The sequence below is a fragment of the Triticum aestivum genome, chromosome 2B, assembly GCF_018294505.1.
Source record: "Triticum aestivum cultivar Chinese Spring chromosome 2B, IWGSC CS RefSeq v2.1, whole genome shotgun sequence".
NCBI classification, from domain to species: domain Eukaryota; kingdom Viridiplantae; phylum Streptophyta; class Magnoliopsida; order Poales; family Poaceae; genus Triticum; species Triticum aestivum.
The window spans coordinates 623154043-623173330 of record NC_057798.1 but is presented as its reverse complement, the minus strand read 5'-3'; the positions used below and the strand labels follow the sequence as shown (position 1 = coordinate 623173330).

The following is a 19288-nucleotide window of genomic DNA, read 5'->3' as shown; positions in this document are numbered from 1 at the left end:
CACGTTCCCCCAACAGACAGACATTCAGTTCCCCACAATACAGCAAACCACAAAAGAAAGAGACCAAACAGAGTACAAAGCCCAGTTTGAACAAACCCGGTGATCAACCCGACAGCGATGTCAAAAGAGGTATACCCTGAATATCATTCCTCGCTATCGTCTCATTTCACAGCACATGTTACACCCCTTTGCAACAACAGTCGAGTCCATCACAGTTCACAGGAACATGACGTCAGATGCTTTTGGACTTACTTAAGGAAGAAAATGCATCGATCCTGCCAATGTGTTTAAGCTACTTCCTGCTGTACCCATTCCTGAACTGCAAAATCATGACAAGAGCAGCGGCCTTGGCCGGTTCAAAATACAAGAAAAATCACTGCATACCTACTAGTGAATAGTCACCGCGCTGTAGATTCAGCGAAAAGCTTTCCAAAATGATGCTCGCTGATGATACTCTCGCCATGTCCAGGACCTCGGGTGCCAAGAACTCAAATGTCTAGTCTGATGTACTATCCATTTACTATATCACAGCGAGCTACTAGCAGCAACTAGGTTATCTCTGAATATTTCAGAGCGAACTACATGTTAGACTGCAGAGTGGAAGTGAGATTTCACTCTGCAGCTTGACGTGCCAACCACTCTGCTTTGGTCAAGCCATAGTAGACTGCTTTACCTCCAGGCCACATGAGAAAATTCCAGCCCATGGGAGATCCACCAACGACGTAAGACCCTTGCAAGCGCCCGCCCAGCAGCTGATTGCCATGGTTTGCCGTGTCACTTGGATTGGCTTTTCGACGAATCCCCACGGCAGGAGTCTGCGAGCTTACAGGCTTGAGTGGTACCTTCTTGCCTTTATCCTGGCCAATCTGGGGCACTTGATTCTTCCCTCCAGATGGAACTTTTCCTGCAGGTTTGTTCGTGACATCTCTAACTGCAGGTATGTCTGATGGTTTAGCAGGCTCAGCAGCAGCAGAGATATCAAGCCGCATTTTCTTGGATAATTCCATGACAACTTTTATCTCTGCAACGCAAAATGAGCAGGGGCAAACTAATTAGCCTTATTTATCTTCAATAGATGCATGCATATGCAAGATCAAGAACCCATATGTTCAGAAGACCCTTGAAATCGTCAGGTATAAGCATTAAGCCCTACATGGTCATCAGAAATTACTAAACCAAAACAGAGCACACCTTAAGTATCTTTCCAGAAAGGTGTAAACACATTTAGATTCATATTGTGTCAGTAGCATATGCGTGTATGTTTCATTATAACTACTAAGAATCCTGACAAAGTACATTATGACCCTAGGTACTATTGAAGCCCGACACGATATATCAATTATGTTAACAAAACTCTAGGGATTTGTCAAGCGCTGGGCTATGAAATGTAGCATATCAATGTGTATGTGTTTACATGCTATAGAAATGTAACAGGCTTGCACATCACATTGGTATGAAAAAGAGAACACCAAGCTTCTATAAATAAAACATTCAGTACTAGAGGAAATGGTGCAACACAATATCCTACACTATATGTACCTGACCAAAAGCATACTCAACGCATCAGAGAAGTTCAGCACATCTCTGTAAGATCTGACAACAGTATGAACTGAACATTTACCTTTCAGGATCTCGAGAGCAGCAGCTTTCTTTTGGGAATCAGTAGCTTGGCAAACCTTCAACAAAAAAAATGTACCATTTCAGAGTGGCTTCCTGTTTTCACCAGTACAAATCATACGACAATTGACAAGTAAACAGCAAGCGAGGGTATTTCAAATTAGTAGACAGTTTTGATCCAATATGAGCAATGGCAATACACGATTGCAAAGAACAATTGTGTAGTCCGAAGACACAAGCTACAGTGGTCACCGCCGTCTTTATGAGCTCCAGTCTCTATTTTGCAGATGTATGCCCTTTTCTCCGCTGCACCAACACCATACATTTCAACTGAAACTAGCATGAGCCCAACACTGAACCTTGGAAATTTTTCATTCAGTCCCTAACCCAATTTCCAACAACTACACTAGCAAGCACAGCATTACTACCAGCATTCTAGCCTGAAGCATTACTCCAAAAAAAAAAACTCCTGGTAAAAAACCCCAACAAATAGCACGATTATGCAAGTTGCTGCAGTTACCAAGACTGAACGGAGTGCAGGGAGAGATTAAGGGTTTGGTGTGCGGACCTGAAGGAAGCGGCCGCGGAGGTTGGCGACAGCTTCTCTGATCCTGTAGTAGGGCGAGTCGTGAAACCCCAACTCCTCCAGCTTCCGCTTCTTTGGCGGCGCGTCGGACTCGTCGGCCGAAAGCGGCGGCGGCGGCGGACTAGGCGGCGGCTTCGTACCGAAGGCGGCCGTCGGCTCCGATGGCGGCGGAAGAGGCGCGGCGGCGGCGGCGGTGGCGTGAGCTGCCATCCCGCGTGCGCGTGGGAGAGGGAAATGGTTGAACACCGGAAGGTTGAAGGCGAGATAAGCAATCGATGTGCTAGTTGATGGTGTGTTCAGAGACGAATGGTATTCCCGAACAGAGGAAGCGTGCCGTTCCAGTCAAGCATTTCTAAATTAATGACTGCTAAAAAGCCGAAATCATTTACTTTTAGCTAGAGAGGGATCTGGATTCTCGAAGGACCCAGGCTGCATTAGATAACTTTATTTTCTCGAAGGAGCGTGTTATATGTTACAAAAATCATACTACCATCAAATTTATACTCCCTCCGTCCGGAAATACTTGTCCAAGAAATGAATGTATTTAGATATATTTTAATTCTATATACATCCATTTCTATTCATTTTTATGACAAGTATTTTCGGACGGAGAGAATATTTGATTTTTTACCAATGGTAAAATAATTTTGAAGTTTCATGGCCTCGAGGGAGTATTTAATTTGCTTCAATGGGTGTCATATCTCTAAAACTCGCACTGACGGGGGATAAACTCCGGGTAGCCTCATTCACGCCCTAGCGGATTTCAAGACATCGGGGCTAGCCTAGTCCCTCAGTCCGACTGGCCGCAAGGCCGGCTTCCGTGGCCGGCTGGAGCAAACTGGCCGCCTCCTAGGAGGCGGCGCACCTCAGAAGGCGACGTTAGCATGGGCCGGCTCCTAGCAGGCGGCCCATCGTCACCTCACACTATAAAAAAATACACTTCTGTGATGATACGTATTTGTCATAGTAGGTCGCGTTTTTTGTCATGCATGTACATTCATGACAAATTTATGACAGAATCAAGATAGTCATACATGTGTCGTCGTAGAAGTATTTCATGACATTACTAAAATTATCATCACGGAAGTGTCCACTTCCATGACGATAAATCGCGCGTCACAAAAGTGCTTTCCTCAAGGGTGACCGACACGTGGCATCCACCATAACGGAACGCCGTTAAGCTATTGGGTCGGGTTTTGGATCGATAACCCGTTAACAGCCCAGACCAATGGAGATTTTTCACGTGTAAAATCATCATTGGCTGGAGGAAACACGTGTCGGCTCATCGCTGGGACAAATGCCATCCACTCATTGGACAGAAGGCGCCTATAATACGTCGACACGTGGCACGGCCTAACAGAGGCCCATTCCTGTGAAAAGGCCAGCCCGTTTGACTTGGTCAAAAGGTGGCGGGCCGGCCCATGGAAAGCCTGTTAACGGCCTGTTCGCATATAGCTCATTTACAACCCGCTAACCCAAGGCCCGTTACGCCCTATTCGAATTAGGTCCAGTAGCGTCATCTGAGCCACCCAATATGATTCCAGCCCGTTTTCACTTCTGGCCCATGTACGGCCCATGACGTCTCTCGGCCCATATGAGGTCCTACGTAACTCTTGGCCTATTAACGGCCCATGGGGAAACTGGCCCGTAATGAACAGTGTACCACTTTACACCCATTAACGACCCGTGGTGAAACTGGCCCGTAAAGAATAGTGTATCACTTTATACCCATTAACGGCCCGTTATTCCGTTGGGCCGTTTTCAGCCCATGTTATCTTTCGGCCTTATTAGAGTCCATTTATTTTTGGGCTCATTTCCAGCTTTCGTTTACTTACGGCCCGTTACTGTCATTTTTTGCTTGCGGGCCAAATTCAGCCCGTGGTTACAGTCGGCCCGTTTGTGGTCCGTTAATACGTTGGGCCGTTTTCATAGCGTCATCAAATACGGCCTATTAACGATGGCCCGTTATGGTCGTCCTATGAACGAACAATTCCAACTCTAGCCCGTTTATGGCCTGAATGCGGTCTGTTTGGCCCATGTTTGGTCAATCGATCATACGGCCCGTATAAGGCCCATTGATGATACGGCCCATAGAAGGCTCATTGTTTCTACGGCCCGTGGAAGGCCCACTGTTTCTACGGCCCGTAGAAGGCCCACTGCTTCTATGGCCCGTAGAAGGCCCACTGTTTCTACGGCCCGTAGGAGGCACAGTGTCATACAGTAAATATTAGCCCATGGATATTATGGCCTAGTTTTTAAAAATAGGTTATTGCAGCCACTAGCAAACCGCAGAAAAAGAACTGCACTGACTACAAGCAAACAAATAAACAAGATAACAAGGAAATAAATAAGCAAGCAACTTACACTAGGCTATCACGGCTATTACAGATATTACATCCACTGGGCATCAAAGTTCACCACCAGTGCAAATATAGGGAACACAGCAGCATATAAACGCCGCAACAAAACAAGTACAGAACTGAAACCACTTCAGAAGAGCTCAAGAAACAATATCCTGGGTACCCATAATGCTGGCAAGATGCTTAGTAAGCTTATTAACTTTCTCTTGTTTGGCGCTTAAGTCCTCCAGCGCTTGCTGTTGCACCAGAAAGTATGCATCTGAATTCTGCAGGGACTTCCTCAGTCCTTCGGCTTCCTGTCGCATAACATCTGATCGATGTCTTTCAACTTGAAGTTGAGACTCAAGAAGCAGAACTGATTCAGGCAAAGAGTTCGAAGAGCTGGTGCCAGCAGTGGTAGCCAGTAACTCGAACACTACATCAAGAAAGGACTTTGGGGTTGTCCCAGTGTCTTCAATATAGTTTTTATCAGCTTTCTTGGAGACCAACAGGGATGTCTCACTATCTTGAACCTTATCTGCATTACTTCCTTTACCATTGCATAATAGGGTACTCTTCTCCAATATTTTAGCCGTGTTCTAAAAGAGAAACAAACAAACACATCTCAAGTTTACAATGTTAGTATATGAAACTCATTTTGGTAAACCAGTTCAGTAGTAAGGTGGACAGGATAACAGCATGAAACAAACATATATCTATGTAGTATGGTCACTATATGGTCTATATCATTCTAGTTTATGTTGCCAAATCAAGATAGATACAGTTCGAATCTTATCTATTTAAGACAAAGCAGCATAGACAGAATATAAGTGTGGAAAACTACACAGCAATAACAACACTTGTAATGTGCATGGCATGAGAAAATAACTGTTTATTCAATTGAAATTGAAATCAATATAGAGCAAGTTACAACAGCAAACAGCCAAACACGTTGAAGAAACAAGTTTAAAATATACCTGTTGCACCATTGGAGTTTCAACTGCATCCTTCAAATTTGAAATTAGTTGGTATCAGTAAATACAGTGATGCAAGAGCAAAGTAGTATGAACCATAGCTACGGAACCTGACCTGAGAACAATTCTTCTGCTGCTTTAAGCGTTGACTTCGGGTTCGGAGTGGTGGTCCTCGTGATTTGGGCACTACAGTTGCCTTACTAACTGCTCGTGTTTGGGTGTTCTGTGGTGGAGACGGTGTTGTGTCAACGGGAACTGGGTGTCTATCTGTTGGGGTTGGGGTTAGAAGGGGTGTAGCTGGTTCTCTGTCCAACTGGGTAGGGGTACAATCTGCATGAGTGTGGGTTATGTGTGGTGGGGCTGGTTCTTGGGCAAGTACAACCGTGGTTCTATCTGCATCGACAGGTAGCACGATCTTTTCCGAAGACCGTGTTTTTACTCCCACGGATACTGCCATCACTCCCTCCAATTGAAATGGCTGATAAACAAGAAAAGTAATTGAATGTACAGACATTGTAAGATAGACAGGTGCAATGGATAGTAGGGAAGAAAAGAGGGCATGAAATAATTCACATTTATGTTGTCTAAGCAAACAGAATAGCAGGTCATAATTTCACATATATGATGGCTAATTAAACAGGATAACATGATGGCATGATATAATTCACGGATAGAATGACATAATTTAAAATATGATGACTATGTAAACAGGATGAGATGATGTAACTATATTATGTCTTGAGAAAATGGGTTGGCATGCCATAATTCAGATACATGTTGTCTATGTAAACATCATGACATGACATAATTCAAATATATGATTTATATACTAAGGAAGTGAGCAGAGGGCAATCGCATATATGATGTGTCAACTAAGGAGATGGCATTCAATATTGTGTATATGATGTAAAAACTAAGCATTGCAATACAACATATGCATTATATGAGTAATATAACCCTGCCATGTTTGAGCATACACCTCAGAGGAATAATAGGACTGGTCATCTGCCTCTGAATCCTCCTCTGAAGAGCTATCTGTAACCAGCAAGATATCTGCTTCAGTAGGTAGCATTGTCTTCTCTGAAGACCTTGTTTTCACTCTAGATTTCTCCATCACCAATTCAAATGGATGATGCACAGGAAGAGCAGTTGAATATACGAACATTGTCGACAAAAGCAATGAGAAATACAAAAAAAGGACGGCATGATATAATTCACATATATGACGCTTGCCTAAACGGCATGGCATTGCATAATTCACATACATAATGCCTTGCAACAAGATAACATTGCATAATTCACATATATAATGTCTTGTAACAAGATGACATTGCATAATTCACATATATGGTAATTAGACACTAAACAGGTGGCATTCACACAAAGCATGTCTAAACTAAGCAAATGACATAGCAATGCAAGATACCATACGCACGATATGAGTAACATAACCCTGCCAAGTTAGGGCATGCACCTCTGGGGGGGGGATATGACTGGTCATCTATCTCTGAATCCTCCTCTGAGGAGCTATCGGTAACCAGCAAGATATGCGCTTCGTCAGATAGCATTGTTTGCTCTGAAGACCTTGTTTCCACTCCAGATTTTTCCATGACCATGCCGAATGGCTGATGCACAGGAAGAGTAATTGAATGTACTAAAATTGTTGACAAATTTAACACATAATAAAAAAATGATGGCATGATATAGTTCACATATAAGATGAATGGCTAACCAGGGTGGCATTGCAAAATTCACATATATGATGCCTGGCTAGACAAGATGGCATTGCATGATTCACATATACGATAAAGAAACTAAACAGATGACATTGACACAAAGCATGTCTAAACTAAGCAGATGACATCTTCAATGTATACAGTAAGCAATGCAAGGCACCATATGCATGATATTACCAACATCAGCATGCCAAGTTAGAGCGAAGACCTCATGGGGTAAATAGGAGTGGTCTTCTCCTTCTGAATCCCCCTCGGAACAGTTATCTTCCTCTTGATTACGATCCAAAATGGGTGGAGGGGCCTGCCTTTGCACCCACCATGGAACGACGTCTGCATGAAATTTTATTGCCACGCAAGGCTCGTCTCTTTTGCTCTACATGATCAGTTCCATTGTGTACAATAACTGGCATGCATAGGAATAAAATATAGTGAGATTATGTAAGGAGTGCATGCACAAATCCAGAGTGATGGTAGCAAACTGTGGATAGACCCAAAACCAATGATAGCAGGCAGATAATAGCTTTAGTTAAAAAATATAGATAATGTCTCCTTTAATGTTTTTTTGCACCCAAGATGAAACTCATAGTAGACACCGGAGATTAACCAGATAGTAGACCGATAGTGCTGATTGCTACCTCAATATGTACCCCACAACCATTTTAAAACTCAAGTTTAAGCATTAGTTTGGACCTGACTCGGAGTCTAATAGGTGAACATGATGATAATGTACCATGTCATCATATTAAGCGACGCATAACGTAAGCAGACACGGAAGAGTGCGACCTCTCTTGCCGACCCGTGTAGTCCTCAAGGTCACCTGCTCAGTTGATGATGGTAATGCAGTTGTCGTGGCTGTTGGCGGCGGGGAAGAAGATCTGAGACGGCGAAAGACGGTCTCGAGAGCGGATCCCTGCTGTGGTGAACCCTTTCGTCGTTGGAGCAGCTGAGCTGGGGTGGAACACAGCGCCGTAGGAGCAGGACAAACCACACAAGGTTTTCTTTGACACATATCTATAACAGAAGTAATTGAGTAAGGGCTTGTTTGAATTTGAGGATTCTAACAATGCAGGGATAGGAAATAGACAGGAATAGGATAAGAATGCACGTGCAAAATAGAGAATTAAAAAAACAGGACTTCTACCAATCTGGGTGTTTGATTAACAACAATTGGAAGATCACAGGATGCAAAAAAGCATGGTGAGATTAAGTCAAACCACAAGAAAATGTACGGTTATTATGCTATTATGCTACTATCTCTTAGTCTTGTGCTTGATGAATAGGAATGTGAAAAGGAGAAGAAGTGAAAATTAGAATTCCTACGGTTTTTCTTTCAAGGAGACACTAAAGGAACAAATCCTACAGTTTTTCTTTGCTCCATTCCTTTGCACCAAATTCATGAAAAGTAGTACCATAAGAAACTTTCCAATTCCTATGTTTTTCATTCACTTTTCCTTTCAAGCACTGGCGATTATAGTAGACAGGCTTGAGCAAGGAAAATCCTACACTAAAAAATGTTTTTGTGCTACTTCTATTACTTTGGACCCAGGCCACTGCCATACTAGCTCAACTCACAGGCCCATCGACAAATGCACAGCTCAAATGTGCAGAGATAAATAATGATGGCGTTCAAGAGAGTCCATCATGGATAGCTAAGTTTCCTGGTACCTCACTGCTTGTCATATAGTAGGATAAAATAATCGTATTTCCTGTTAATACGAGTGCTCAGTGGATAATATATATAACATGTAGAGTAAAAAGGAGATGCAACAAGTGTACAACCTCTTTGGCGAAGCCATGTCGATCTCAGCATGATTGGGTTGGCCGGTGAGGATGCTCCGGCTGACTTGGCTACCGGAGGAGGGGAAGAAGATCTTAGGCGTCTGGAGCTGGAGCCCGAGGTACTGCTCTGCTGTGATGGAGGATTTCGTCGTTGAAGCAGCTCCGGTGAGTTGTACGACATCGAGGCTGAAGCAGGACAAGAGAGACAACGAACAACGTTAACCTGAGTGGAATTCTAATAGCATCTCCAATACATGACGTAATATACTTTACCACAAAGTGCTAGATGTAAAAGACATCAGCCGCTCATCTCTGAACTTAACTGTCGAAACTGAACTTAACTATCGAAACTGAACTTAACTATCAAAACTGAACTTAACTGTCGAAACTGAATTTTGCTGTCCAAACTAAATTTTGCTGTCGAAACTGAATGCACTAGCAAGGTGAGGCTACACGTTGGTCGACTGACTTTTTCATCTCTAGTCAGTCAATTTTGCAGCCTTTGGATATGAAATCAAGGGCCTGCGGTTCATCTTCAACCTCCACCCCCCGTGAGCCACCACCCACCACCGGCCAAACAGCAGCCCCCCGCCGCCCGCGGCCGGCGGTGCACCACCCCGCCCACTTCGAAAACACTCCCCACCGTCGGTCCGCCACCGCCCGGCCATCCCTCTAGCCCCCCCCTCCCGTGCCGAGCTTTTTCTCCGGCGATCCCCACGCCACTGCTCCGCCACCGCCGGCGACCACCGCCCCCATCCTGAACCCTAAGATAGATAGTGGGGTACCTTTCCGGCGAGCCCCCCTCCCCGCTGCGGCTGGTTCTTCCTTCACCCCGGTGAGCCCCCACCCCCTGAACCGGCGAGCCCCCTCCCCGCTGCGGCTGGTTCTTCCTTCACCCCGGCGAGCCCCCCCTCCCCATACTCCCTGAAAATCGACTGACCCAAAAGTCGATTCAGTCGACTAAAGTGTAGCTAAATCGGAGCAGCATCGCAAGCAAGAGCAAGAGCGAGAGCAGCAGCGTGAGCAAGAGCAATAACAAGAGCAGACCAGGAAGGGGACCGAGAGCAAGAGCAGAGCAGCAGCGCAAGCGAGAGCTAAAGTAGCAGCAGCTCCTACTGATGTGGACATCGCCGCCGAGGGAGCGACACCATGGAGGAAGTGGCCGGTGACGCCGCCGTGGATGGAGCCGCGTCGTGTCGGCTCGGGACCGAGCGCCGGAAGCACCGTGAGATCGAATCAAGAGGAAAATGTGGAGATTAGTGTACAACCTCTTTGGTGGCGCCAATTAGGCCGCAGCTTCATCCGAGGAAACGGTGATGATGATGCTCTTCCGGTGGTGCAGGTGAAGACAGCAGTGTGGGAATGGAGGTGGCACGAAAGACGAGAGGAACGTTGGGGCAGCTCCTTGGAGGTGGAGGACAGGGTGGCTGAACCGGCGGGACCACGATATCGATGACGGATCCTCATCTGGTACGGTGGATGAGGGACGTCAAGGTGTTGTTGTGCACGACGTCGTCGGGGAAGAGGCTCCGGCTGGGTGGCGGACGGAGCAGGGTGTGGGGTTTCATCACGGGTTTTCGCGGCCTCGGTGTATGAATGGGTGGGCGGATGGGATGGCATTGGGGAAGTATGGCTTAGAGACGCGCTTGTCCGAAATGTGGGGTAAGTTACAAAAGTACCCCCACCGATTTGAGGCGGTTCTTTCGTTTCAGGTATACCACGGGCATTTCGCGTGTCGGGATTTCACAGGAGGTGGGAGTTTTCGCGCGTGTTGTAATTTCGGAATAGCAAGGCGCGGGTTGAGATGGAGGGAATTGTCGGAGCACAATGAGACAAAGATATATCTTAAATATTTTGGGCTAACAAGGCGCGGGTTGAAGAGGCGGGAGTTTCGCAGCACGATAGACAGAGACGGTAGCTTGAATTTTCGGCATAACAAGGCACGGCTTGAAATTTCGGAAGAACAAGCTTGACGTGTACCAAAAAAAAGACAATTTGCACCTCAACACACACACAAACACCATTTAGACTAGAGTAAGGTACACGTGCATTGCACGCATGAGATTTGGCAACCAAATTATGAATAAATACCACATTATAGCATGCAAGCTTTGAGTCATATATGTATGATGTAGATGTTCGTTTAATTCTTATAGTTCATTTCATTCAAAATCATCTAGTTTTTATAAGAAAGCTAATCTATTTTAAGATTCATGGAACTGTGCGTTGTAAGGCATAAAGTAAAAACAAATAATGGCAAATCATGTAGAAAAACATTTGGGAAATTCTGATACAGAAGATTCTAGAACAAATAAGAAGTGCTTGTGTTTTGATGTTTGTGCATTATGCTTAAGTTCAACCATGGAGTCTTTTAGATTATACATGTGGCGAAATCTGGTGGAATCTAGATGATATCCAACGGCCAGTAGTGCTCAAATTTGCCATCTTTGGACCATCGGATTCGCCTCATCCAACGACCATCTTTCAAAGTTAAAGTTACCCGCACACAATATAAAAAATATAAAATATTATATATATATATATAGGGGTATAGATATAGATATGTGATGCGGAAGTCACCCATCATCTCCAATTAGAATAGTGTGTCCATGAACGGATGCGACGTGGCCAAATGATATTTGCCATCAGTATCTCAAATTCAAATCAGTCTGACCTTGTTCAATGTGTATACATTACAACATGCTCGTTTCCAAACCACACCGCGCATATCTCCATTATATTCATGCATGCATGGTTTCAAAGATCAGGATTTCTTATTCAAAATATTTGAATTCAACTTTACATTGATTATGACCTCACCTATTCTTTTACACCCACACAGTAGTCTTCTCTTTATAATTGTACCACTAACTTTCTCTCGTGCATGCATGCACACACACTACCACACGGCATTATCCATCGCACCACTACTAGGGAAAACCTTATACACACAATTTTTGCAGCAGCGCGGCACAAAAAGAAGCGCTACTGCTAATTAGCAGTAGCGCGAGTTTTTAACCCTCGCTGCTACTAAGTTGATAGTAGTAGCGCGGGTTTTTAACTCTCGCTACTACTAAGCTGTCTCTACCGTGCCCACCGACACATGCCATAGTAGTAGCGAGGGGTATAAACCCGCGCTACTACTAAGTTGATAGTAGTAGCACGGTTTTATACCCCTCGCTACTACTAAGTACGAGGTAGGTGAAGTCGCTATATCCTCGGTCGAATCCACATCTCCTCCCCCAAATCCCTCCTCTCTTCCACCACTCTCTCCTCTCACTTTCCATACGCTCTCACATGGACCTCTTGCCCATGCACCCATCCTCCTCCATGGCGCCGAAAGAGGCCGCCGCCTCGCGCCACCGGCGTCTAGGAGCTCGGCTGTCTTCCACCGACGTCTAGGAGGCCGCCGCCCCGCGCCACCACACCGGAGCACCTCGCCACCGGTGACTAGCTCCGCTTCTCCCTACATCACCTTCCTGTCTCCCTCGGTTTTCCTTTTCTCTCTCTTCCTCTGGTTTGACTCACCCTCCCATGTCCATGCCCGTGCAGGTCATCGCCATGGATGACCCGGAGTTATCTGGCATGGTCGGGAAGAGGAGCCCCATGCCGCGGCCTGGCTCTGCCATAGAAACGGGCCCTCTCCAACAACCACTGCTGGATCTGGTCTTCCGCTGTTCATTCATGCCTTCGGCGACGCCAATCATCGCTAGATCTTACCATTGCTGCCATTGACAGCACGCACGGGGTCAAGATTTTTTGTTTGTTTTTGAAAGTAATAGCAGTAGCGCGGGGTATAAGACCCGCTACAGCTAATTAGCAGTAGCGCTGTTTGCAACGCACGCTACAGCTAACCATGTATAGCAGTAGCATGTGTCAACACGTGCTACTATTATAAGTTAGCTGTGGCGCCGTATTAGCAGCGCGGGCACCCGCTGTCGGTGTCAAAACCGGCGGATCTTGGGTAGGGGGTCCCGAACTGTGTGTCTAGGCGGATGGTAACAGGAGATAAGGGACACAATGTTTTTACCCAGGTTCGGGCCCTCTCGATGGAGGTAAGACCCTACTCCTGCTTGATTAATATTGATGATATGGGTAGTACAAGAGTAGATCTACCACGAGATCAGAGAGGCTAAACCCTAGAAGCTAGCCTATGGTATGATTGTTGTTCGTCCTACGGACTAAAACCCTCCGGTTTATATAGACACCGGAGAGGGCTAGGGTTACACAGAGTCGGTTACAATGAGAGGACATCTACATATCCGTATCACCAAGCTTGCCTTCCACGCCAAGGAATGTCCCATCCAGATGCGGGACGAAGTCTTTAATCTTGTATCTTCATAGTCCAGGAGTCCGGCCAAAGGTCATAGTCCGGTCATCCGGACACCCCTAATCCAGGACTCCCTTAGTAGCCCCTGAACCAGGCTTCAATGACGACGAGTCCGGCGCGCAAATTGTCTTCGGCATTGCCAGGCGGGTTCCTCCTCCGAATACTTCATATAAGATGTTGAACACAAGGATAGTGTCCGGCTCTGCAAAATAAGTTCCACATACCACCGTAGAGAGAATAATATTTGTACAAATCTAATCTGCTGACGTATTTTGCGGCGTGACATCATGCCACGACCAAGCCTTTATTCGAATCGTTTTACGTCCCACCTCAGCGTGTTTAGCGAGGCGGTTTCCTTGGCACGTCTGGTCAAAGCAGAGATTGTGTCCCCTTATTCCGGGATTCTCATCAATACGGGCGTGTGTAACCCAACCGTACCATTAATCACGGCGCTTGGGAGATAAGTGAGTTTTACCAGGCTGGCGGGGGCACATAGTTTCGGCCGCCCATATAAGGGGATAAAGATCCACCCTTTCCATCTATGCCTTCTTCTTCCCTTGCTTATCCATTTCCGCGCACTCGAGCTCCAGCGCCCAAGTCCGCACTTCCCACCTCAACCTTCTCCAACGTTGTCCGGAGCGGGAAGCAGGTGGATGGCTTCCTCCATCACGGAGGGGCAAAACAAAAAGTTGAGGAAAGCCGGATAATTGTCCAACGACATTGCGCACCGGCTCCTAGATGAGGGGCAGCTCATCCCCACCCCTAGGCCCCATGAGAGGGTTGTGTTTCTTCCCCATTTCCTCCACGGACTGGGCTTCCCATTCCACCCATTTGTCCGGGGTCTCATGTTCTACTACCGCCTGGATTTCCACGATCTGGCCCCAAACTTCATCCTCAACATCTTGACGTTCATCGTCGTGTGCCAGGTCTTCCTCCGCATCAAGCCCGACTTCGGCTTATGGCTAAAGACCTTCAATGTCAAGCCGAAGGTTGTGGGCGGCCGGCAAGCGGAGTGCGGAGGCGCCATGGTGGGCAAGATGCCCAACGTCACATGGCTCGAGGGCTCCTTTGTGGAAACCATCAAGGGGTGGCAATCGGGGTGGTTCTACATCACCGAGCCGCGCGACCCTGAATGGGCGGCAGCCCCCGAATTCCGATCTGGCATCCCCACACGGCTCAACTTTTGGAAAGAGACGAGCCTATCATGGGGTAATTCGGCAGAGCTAACCGGACTCCAAACCTGCGTCAAAGACTTGATCGACAGGAAGGTTAAACTTGTCACTGTGGTCCAGGTCATGCTCTTCCGCCGGATCCTCCTGTGTCAACGACGGGCTTTTAATTTGTGGGAATTCGACCCGGCCCAGCACCAAACTTTGTCCAGGCTCTTCGACACAATGCACGAAGATGCCTGGAAGGTGCTTTTCAAGAGCTCCGAGGTTCACCCTCCCATTACCGAGGATCGCGGATTCTGCATGAAGCGCCAAGCCAGCGCGGTAAGCTTAGTTTACCCATTAAAGGGTACTTGTCTTTCATAGTTTGACTCTATGCAGGATCTAAGCTCCCATTCCTTTAACAGGACTGGCAGAAGAAGTCCGGATAGATCGACTGTCCGGCTCCTTTGCCCGAAGGCCCAGCAGACGCCCGCCTGGCGAAGTTGCTGGTTCCGGCACCTCACATGGTGCCGGAGAAGAAGGCCAAGAAGAAGGTCACGGGAACTCGAAAGAGTTCCCGGCGCCAGGTGGTGTCGGACTCATCGCCTGACGACCCCGAAGCGCACTCCCCCTCTGAAGACGAGGAGGAGGAAGAAGAAGAAGCCTCTCCCCCTCCAACGGGGGGAGGAAAGAAAAGGAAGGCCTCCCCAGCTGGGGAGACCGGAGGGTCCAAGAAGGGGAAGACCCTTCTTCCGGACTATGCCTCCGGCACCGACGACGGCGGAGAGGAGTGGCCATCCAGGGCCAAGCCCCTGGCAAAATCGTAAGTATCCGGATACCAGAATAACTCATGGCGTTCCTTTATTGCACAGTACCTTCTGACGCCGAATATAATCATGCAGTCTGCCCAAGGCTCAGCTCGATGATTCGTCGAGCGGCTCCCTGGATTCGTCGGATGTGAATAGTCTTTCACTCCCGACTGCTACCTCCCCTCACCCTATGGACGATGCCGAGGTGGAGTTCCCAAAGGGGGTAAGCCAGGAGGAGGTGGTCCTGGAGGTGCCACAGGGAGACCTCCCGGACTCCAGGCCCAAAGGGGATAAAACCCCAGAGGGATCTAAGTCCGGCCCTGGGCTGGACACCGCACCGGAACCTTTAGTGCTTCCGGAGTCCGGCAGGCGGCCCCCTCGCAAGAAGGGCAAGCCTATGACGTCGGTGGCCTCCGTCCAACCGGAGGCACCGGATAATTTGCTGGAGGTGCTCAACGGCGCCTCCATCGACGAGGAGCACCGCACTATTATGAGTGCGGTGATCCAGAAGGTTCAGTCCGCCAAAAGTGGGCTGACAGAAGCCTGTGCCAGCCTTCTAACAGCCTTTGAGGTATGTATTTAAAACATGTAAAAATGTTACCGCATAGACAGTAGCCCCTGATGCTCAGTTTGGTGTTCGGAAAGAAAAGCCGGACTGAGGATCTAAAAAGATATACACATGAGTCTAACATAAATATGTCAATATGGGAATGCAGGCTGCGCTGCTGACCTCTGCCTCACTGACTGCGGAGGTCGATGCATTGAAGCAGAGCCTCGATCGGTCCGAGAACGAGCTCGGCCATGCCAATAAGTAGCTCGAGGACAAGGAAGGTAGGTAGTACCTTATATAAGTATATAAAAATACCTGGTTACAAATAATGACAGGACCAACGTGAATGTTACAGGGGCCACAACCGAGGTGGCGACCCTGAAGGAAGCGCTGTCCAAGGCCAAAGACAATGCGGCCATGGAGCGCATCGAGCGAGAGAAACAAGAGGCACGGGTGGCGGAGGTGCGGCAAGAGCTCAATGCTCTTGTGAAAAAACACGAGAGTTTAGAGCTTGACTCAAAGACTCGAGAGTACGAGCTTGCCTCGGCACTTGAAAGCACCAAATCTGCCAAGGCCAAAGCCCAAAAGGCCCTCCAGGAAATTGAGGCGATGAAGAAGATAGCGGCGGGTAAGGCATTCTTTATGCAAAGCAAGCATGTGAAAGTGAATTACTTGTTACTTACCCGAATCCGAAGCTCTCCAGGAGCATTCGCAGATCTGCCCCGAAGTGTGTCTGATGCCTCCGCATTCTACCGAGCCAAAGAAGGGAGCTCGACGGAGAAAGTGTTCTGGTCCCAGTATGCTGAGGCCGGACACCCGGTGCCCTTGAGCGACCAGCTGAAGCAGCTGGTCGAGCCCCATAAGGTAGCCGAACAGGCCATGAAGGGCCTTATAGGCCGACTGTGGCCTGGGGAGGTCTTGCCTGAGAGCTACTTTGGGCTGGTGAGGCGGCTGGTGGCTGCCTGTCCATGGCTTGAAGTCATCAAGCGCTCCGTATGCATCGAAGGCGCCCGTAGGGCCCTTGCCCGTGCCAAAGTGCACTGGGGCAAGCTGGATGCTGAGAAGTTGGTGAAGGATGGGCCACCGGAGGGGAAGGAGCATCACAAGCCCGAGTTGTATTATGAGGGTGTCCTGAAGGGTGCCTGCCTTGTGGCGAATGAGTGTTCCAAGGATTTAATTTTGGAGTAAACTCGCTCATGTTTATCCTGTGCGCTGAAAACTTGTTCATATGCGCTAAGCAACGCTTTTTTAATTTAAAATATTACCTTCTGTGCGGCCATTTATTAAATCTGAGAGATGCAATTCATCGTCTTCTACCCCCATGCCACGAGTGCTGGGGTGTTCGGGATAAACCTAAGCGCTCTCGTTCCCATTCTTGGGTCCTTCGAGGGAGGCGCTCAGCACAACGAACAAGGCAATCGGACTTATAATGCTTTATTACTCTCACTTAGCCAAAGAATTCTATAATTTTAAATTTCGGCGAAGCCCCTAGTATTCAGAAGACCGAGTTCGGGGCGCTATCCACGCCTAGGCCGGACAAAGCCAGCTCCTCGCTCTAAGCGGCATAAGTCTTTAGGGACTCGAAAAACCTCTCGAACAGCGACCGGCTCTCGCCCTATCATGACGGTCAGTTTTAGCTTTCTCTACTGAGGTGTTAGCCTAGATCAACTGGGGCACAATCGCAGTAGTTCTCCCAGCGCTACCTTAGCCGATATAGCGGAACGTAAGGTACCAAAACATGGGAGCCGGGCAAACCCAACTATTGACCCAAGACATGATTCGGAGCCGATGCATATAATGCTATAAGTTCGGGGTGCCACACTCGTGAGAGTGTTCGGTCTTTCTCACACCGTATTCTGGGGTACTTAAGCCCCTGGTGTATTGGTCGTACCAAAGTGTACAGTTGCATAATGTCATAACTGAACATATTTATAAAAAATGAATGCTATAATAGACAAGAGCTATGTATTGTTTATTAAAGGGCTGCTATGAAAGCAGAACGATACAAATAGTGCGATAAGCAAGAGATGGGATAATTTGACATGTCCCCCTCCAGGGGCAAGTTGCGAGACTTTAAGTAAGACAGGTATTTAGCTCGTTATAGAGACCACCTGGACATTCGACGTGGCTTGTTGTCTCCCTGGCTGTTGCATCGTGTGTTCGGCGATTGTACTACCGGACAGGCCTTTCGAATAGTGGAGTCCTGAAAGTAAGAAAAGAAAAATGACAAAATCGGGAGCCCCTGGTGCGGTTGAGCCGCATTCTGGGTGTGCCGTGGTTGTGCCCCTCCCCTTATGCCCATGGTATTTCCAGAGCGTAATTATGTACGCGTGGTACTGGTTTTGCAAGTTTGCAAGGGCTGGGGTTGGGGCCGCACTGCTATGCTTGCTCGGAACGTGCCAGACGATCTTTTTGTGGGTTACTCCGGGCGCGCTTGATGGTGTCCGGACGTTTAACAGCCGGACTGGAGAATTGCCTTGAGAGGCTACTTTGTACTTCCGCCGCGAGGGCCGCCGTGTGATCCTCTGTTCGGAGAGAGCGTTCGGTGTTTCCATTGACCGTAATGACTCCTCGAGGGCCTGACATCTTGAGCTTGAGGTATGCATAGTGCGGCACCGCATTGAACTTTGCAAATGCGGTTCGCCCGAGCAGGGCGTGATAGCCACTGCGGAACGGGACTATGTCGAAGATTAACTCCTCGCTTTGGAAATTATCCGAGGATCCGAAGACCACTTCGAGTGTAACTGAGCCTGTACAGCTGGCCTCTACACCTGGTATGACGCCTTTAAAGGTCGTCTTTGTGGTTTAATCCTTGAGGGATCTATGCCCATTTTTCGCATTGTATCCTGATAAAGCAGGTTCAGGCTGCTGCCGCCGTCCATGAGGACTCTTGTGAGGTGAAATCCGTCAATGATTGGGTCTAGAACCAATGCGACGAATCCATCATGACGGATGCTAGTGGGGTGGTCCCTTCGATCAAAGGTGATCGGGCAGGAGGACCATGGGTTGAACTTTGGGGCGACTGGCTCCAACGCATATATGTCCCTGAGTGCACGCTTCCGTTCCCTTTTGGGGATGTGGGTTGCGTATATCATGTTCACCGTCCGCACTTGTGGGGGAAATCCCTTCTATCCCCTATTGTTCGGCGTCGGGGCTCCTCCTCGTCATCGCTATGCAGCCCCTTGTCTCTATTTTCGGTGCTTAACTTGCCTGCCTGCTTGAACACCCAACAATCCTTGTTGGTGTGATTGGCTGGTTTTTTGGGGGTGCCATGTATCTGGCACAAGCGATTGAGTATTCGGTCCAAATTGGACAGGCCCGGAGTACTTCTTTTGAATGGCTTTTTCCGCTGACCGGGTTTGGAGCCTCGGAATCCGGCATTGACTGTCGTATCCTCAGCATTGTCGCCGTTAATGC

General features: G+C 47.8%; 1 protein-coding gene across 1 annotated transcript; it reads right to left on the bottom strand.

The window, feature by feature from the left end:
• Positions 1-284: 284 nt before the first annotated feature.
• Positions 285-2594, bottom strand: LOC123041796 (WAS/WASL-interacting protein family member 3). Its single transcript, XM_044464357.1, has 3 exons — positions 2186-2594; positions 1622-1676; positions 285-1021 (listed from the first exon to the last, which is right to left on the bottom strand). The coding sequence occupies exons 1-3, from the start codon at positions 2411-2413 to the stop codon at positions 612-614; spliced, it is 693 nt and encodes a 230-aa protein (XP_044320292.1). The 5' UTR covers positions 2414-2594; the 3' UTR covers positions 285-611.
• Between the last annotated feature and the right edge of the window lie 16694 nt (positions 2595-19288).